Consider the following 5,637-nt stretch of genomic DNA (forward strand, 5'->3'; position numbering starts at 1 on the left):
GATTCGCGGATATTATTAACAATAATGCTCATAAACCGTGCCAAAATAACAGTTTTTTTCCCCCCTTTGAATGGTGTGTTTAGTTTCAGCTGAACATACTATTGAAAGTAAACAAATTAATCAATGGGACAAAACTGTTGTTTTGGCATAACCCATGAGTGTGAACTCTAATAATATTTGCGAATCTATTAAACAAATCAAATGTAATAAACATAATTTGAGCCATTTGGATAATTTTGGGTATTTATCCGCTGGGCTAGTAGCCTATTTCATAAACAAGATACAAAATTAAACATATTTAAGCATACCCTATGTTTTTACTGGCTTTTGAAAACTCTTAAGATCACGTTACAATTGTAGACTATTTCTCGCTGTTGTTTTAGAGTTCAACATCATTGGCCCCCCAGTGGCACAGCGGTATGTCTGCGGACTTATAACGCTAGAAACCGGGTTTCGATACCCGTGGTGGGTAGAGCACAGATAGCCCATTGTGTAGCTTTGTGCATAATTTCAAACAAACAAACAATCAACATCATTGTAGCAAAATAGCAAAATTGAAAGGGAATTGACTTTTACAAATATATTTTTCTATTACAGACCTTTCAAACTTTTAAATTATTTATGAAATATATTTAATTAATCTTTATTCTATCTCTAAGTGAAACTTTTCTTACCTCATTTGGTGGCCATGAATTCGACAGAGGTCGTCATATTTATGGTAGATGGCGCCAAACAGAAGCAGCGATTCCAACCATTCAATGTGAACTGTTAGCTGCCCGTTAGTTCCCAAATATCCGTTAGACGTATTTCGAATCTAGGAATTTCAAATATAATTAATACATTACACATGCAATTTAAGTATTACGACTCGTTTATTAGAAAGCTGTATTAATTGCTCAAACTGTTCTCGAGATTTATTAATTCATATTACGGTTTTGTTAATATTTGGAAACGCAATATCTTGGGGTATTCATGAGTTACCATACAGTAAGTAAATCTCATTAGGATATATATATTACACATGAAAATGTCACCAAACGCAACATATATAAAAACTTCTTCAGATCAAGGAAAACAAACCCATCTGAAGAACGTTTTATTAGAAAATCAAAAATAATATTTTTTTTCATAAAAAAGAGCCTAATGATAGTTAAAACACGACGTTAAACGAGGCATCTATGTGTATGGGTTTCTTACTTAATACTTTCCTGTTATCTTAATTCTAAAGCTGTCAACAATTTTTATTTACCTTGATTATGGAAATATCTGAATTTTCCCATGTGCTTTGACTTCAAAACTGACTGATACTTTATAAATACCGTAATTCTGAAACTGACCGCTTCTTTTTCTACATTAATTATAAAACCGACTTAAAATTTTATGAAACTTTTAATCTAAAAAAGGGACAGATACAATACTCATTTCTTGATTTTGAAATCCAGATATTGTTCTAACAGTGGCTGATACTTTTTTTACCTTAATTCTGAAAATCAATAATACTTTACGTGCCATTAACTCTAAAAATTACTGATACGAGCCGTGTAATGTTTAATTTGATTCACTTCATTCAAAAGCCTAATGAGAACATAATAGCTTCGAGATTTAAATAGAACACAATCTCTTTCTACAACTATTAGAAGTGGCGAACACTGAGTTTATTATAAGATTTATTACTGAAAGTTTGATAAAGTAAGTATAAAGGTCGCTAGGTATCTTTATCTTTTGATTACTATTTTGATAGGCTTCTGAGCTTAAGAATGAAGTGTAGACGTTGCTATGGTTAATCGTACTACTTAAGAATTGACGTTATAGATGCAGTTATAAAGTATCTAGGAATATACGTACGTAAGGCGAAGCAGAAACAATTATCCTTTAAAGGTAAACTGCCACAATCAGTCATTATTATCTAATAATAAAAAAATAAAGGACGCAATGTTTTACATCCAATATATATAAACATAATCAGCCAGTAAAGAAAAGTTAAGCCTACTTGTTATAATTTGAGAGAGAAATAAGTGAACTTCAGACAAATAACGATGATGATCATCCAGAAACTGTCCTACGGGCATATACGTTCAAAAGCAAAGACAAATCATTGACTCAGATGTTCGAAGAGTAAAATCAGCTACCGTTGACCATATGTTTGACTAGCCTACAGCAACAAGTATGACTCTGTCATCCTGCTGGCTCGTTAGCGTGATAGTATTGACCTGCTGTTATAAATGATTCTATTTCTTTTTTTTGCACTGACATATTAAAACAGTTCAAGTTTCAGAGATTTTTGTTTCGTCTTCACGTCCATCAAAATATTTTGAAATTGTATCTTTCTCTTTTTTTTTTTTAGTACGTAATGAGAAACATTTTTCAAAATGTTATAATCCTTTACCAAATTGAATTCACGGAGAGTATAACATTATCGATTAGATTCAGAAAACTTTATTAATACATTTAACAAAACTTTCGTAAACAGCTAACTAAAATCGATAAGATTAACGGTTTGCGATTACGACTGATCACTAGCGGTACTGGTAAATTAGCGGGTTGTAATAACAATTCCAAAATTAATCCAATTACTGCACTTTTTTGATGATCCTGTCTTTACGCTTACGATCGTATCGTGTTGTCAAATTAGTCTGAAGCCTAATCGGCTCACCAGATTACTATACTGATAGTTTTACCCACTGAAAAGGACATTGTTCCTGATAAGGGAGTAATCACTTGGCTGGGGGTTTTTAAATATAGTTTTTCCTTGATGAAATTATTGTTTCATAGCACTACACAAGCCAAGTAAAACATTATCACGATAAACTTGTAGAGAATATTTTATCGGATATTTATCTCAGTAAGGTATATGTACAATATAAGAACATGAAGAAACTTAAGTCGGATATTTGTCACAGTAAAGCAGACATTATTAAGACAACCGTCTTGAAAAATGCGGAAAATGTCTTTATGTCAATAAGTTAAACGTTTCAAGAAAAACTTGTAGAGAAACATATAGCTCCAGCAGCAGTAGCTAATGTACCCGTTTACAGACACTTAGCAATTATTAAATATCCATCTTAGTGGATGATGTATCTGTTTACAGAAACCAAATTAATGTAATATTTACTGTCAATAATGGATGCACTTTACTCCTGTAAAATCATGTTTATCAAGCCGGAAAATTCACAATTTTAAGAGAATAACTGAATTACATTTCTATTAACTGAAATGTAGTTGCATACTTTTTGTTCTATTATAGTCATAATGAAATAAATCTGTGGTTGGTTTTTAGACAAGCGCACTCGTCCAGATGTCGTAGCTAACTACAGTAGGTCTAGATAGAAAAATGAAAGCTTTTATGTTTATAGACGCGTTCTTAGGGAAAATGTAATGAATATTTTGAGCCATTGCTGCACAAACACTATGAAGATACAACGTTTGTTTAGGAGAGGAGTAAAACTGAGTAGCAAAGAGTTACTCGAGCAGTGCGCGTTTGAAAAAAGTAGAGTTGACTTTAAACAAATACTATCAAGATACAACGTTTGTTTAGAAGAGGAGTAAAGCTAGGTAGCAAAGAGTTACTCGGGCAGTGCGCGTTTGAAAAAAGTAGAGTTGACTTTAAACAAATACTATCAAGATACAACGTTTGTTTAGGAGAAGAGTAAAGCTAGGTAGCAAAGAGTTACTTGAGCAGTGTGCGTTTGAAAAAAGTAGAGTTGACTTTAAACAAATACTATCAAGATACAACGTTTGTTTAGGAGAGGAGTAAAGCTAGGTAGCAAAGAGTTACTCGGGCAGTGCGCGTTTGAAAAAAGTAGAGTTGACTTTGAATCAGACTTATCTTATTATACGAATAGAGGTCAAAATCTCTGGGAACAAGCCACTATACTAGACGTTTAAGTATAAGTTGAGTGGTGAAATAACGTGTTTGAAACATTGAAGCTGAAACTGTTTAATGAAGTTTACCATGTATTTTTGTCATTATATATATGTGTGTGTTTGTACTAAAGAACAATAAACTTTCAATAAAATCAAAACAATTTAAAAGCAGTTAACTAACACACGTGTAGGAATGCATTATTCGGCTAGTTATCTTAAATTTCATTTGTCATGAAAAAAACAAAACCAGCGAATAGTATTCTTGCCTCTTTGCAGCGTACAGTATTTCATGAATTTATTAGGTGGACAGAATTCGCATTGAAGTAAACGACACATTTAAGAGAAGAATAACTCACCATTTCTCCTTCGTGTAGCTTTATGTTTCCAACCTACATCCTGCACATTGTATCCTACGAATGCCAATCATGCTACTTCTAATTGTTGTGTGATTACACAAAGAAAAGAGGAATTTATATTATGCAGCGGTATGTTCATGTTTCTTTCTAAGTACTTTGAAAGTGACAGTGTGTTATGTCAGTTCCCATATCCATACTATTTCTGGAGTTTTCACAGTGAAAGTACATTCTGTCAGCTCTCATGATTTTAATGCTTTCTTGATGCTCTGAAAGAAATAATGCCTTCTATCAGTTCTCAGGTTCATATTTTACTACTTTTTTGATGATTTAAAACTGAAGCTGTGACTGCTTGCAGTATGGAGACCGTAGAACTGAAAGGTTATTTTCTTCTCTCTAAACTTACTGGACATCACTGGCCTAAATTCGATGTCCAGTCCTCCTCTGCAAGTCAAATCTATGCCAATGTACTGAGATTGATATGACTATCTTCTACTCGTAAACCTCTGAATCAAAGATTTAGTACTTCAGTAATTTGAGTACAACCTCAAATCCATTAATATATAAGTCAAGACCAGAAAGAAGAATATTTCAAGATAAAATGAAAGCATGATGGAAAATATAATCCTAGAAGGTGTGGTTCCAAATCAAGGATCTCGTGTAAGGAAAGAGGTTCTTTATAGGGATCTTATCATCGATGGGTTGGAGATTGCCTCGATAGAAGAACAGTGACAGATTGTCAAACGCTATGGTGACAGCAACATGAAGTGACAACTTCAAATTTCGATGTATGCTCAAAAAATGAAGACGTTTATTTCACAACTGTATTTTGGAACATAAAGTCATTGAGACATCGAAACGTTGATATAAAATATATCTACGCTGACGAAATTGGTTTACAACTGAAAAATTATCCACGGGAAAGATGAAAAATAATAAGTTCGAAACTAGCACGAGACAGATAGAACAGTCCCCCGGTGAGGCAGAGGTAAGTTTACGGATTTACAACGCTAAAATCAGAGGCTCGATTCCCATCGGTGAACACAGCAGATAAATCCCATGTGGCTTTGCTATAACAAAATACACGCACGCATAGATACAAAGAAAAGTAATTAAAGGAATGACAGTATTCTATCAGACCTTATTACATTTCACGTGTACAATATCAGTTGCAAAATCTAATGCAGGTTCTCTGGATGAGTTTAAGCACGTCAGGGCGTACGTCTAGAGATAACAACTTTCACTGTGGAGCTAAAATCCCATCATCAGCAACCCAAGCATATACTTCCTCTCTGCTGGTCACCGTATCTTGAAGAAACGGATTAATAATAGAATATGATATATATATATATATATATGAGCACCGTTTGCTGGAAACATTGTTCAAGCATGGCTGATTCGAAACATTTGAATCTTCTCT

The 5,637-nt window shown here is 33.5% G+C and overlaps 1 protein-coding gene across 1 annotated transcript in view; it reads right to left on the reverse strand.

Moving 5' to 3' along the window:
* Positions 1-670: 670 nt before the first annotated feature.
* The window catches only part of LOC106478075, a 131,866-nt gene continuing 126,899 nt past the window's right edge, over positions 671-5,637 (reverse strand). Inside the window, exon 3 of the mRNA XM_022381609.1 lies at positions 671-814. Coding sequence (XP_022237317.1) covers positions 671-814 — 144 coding nt within the window. The remainder of the gene's footprint in view (positions 815-5,637) is intronic.

This window comes from Limulus polyphemus, unplaced genomic scaffold (genome assembly GCF_000517525.1).
Source record: "Limulus polyphemus unplaced genomic scaffold, Limulus_polyphemus-2.1.2 Scaffold178, whole genome shotgun sequence".
NCBI classification, from domain to species: domain Eukaryota; kingdom Metazoa; phylum Arthropoda; class Merostomata; order Xiphosura; family Limulidae; genus Limulus; species Limulus polyphemus.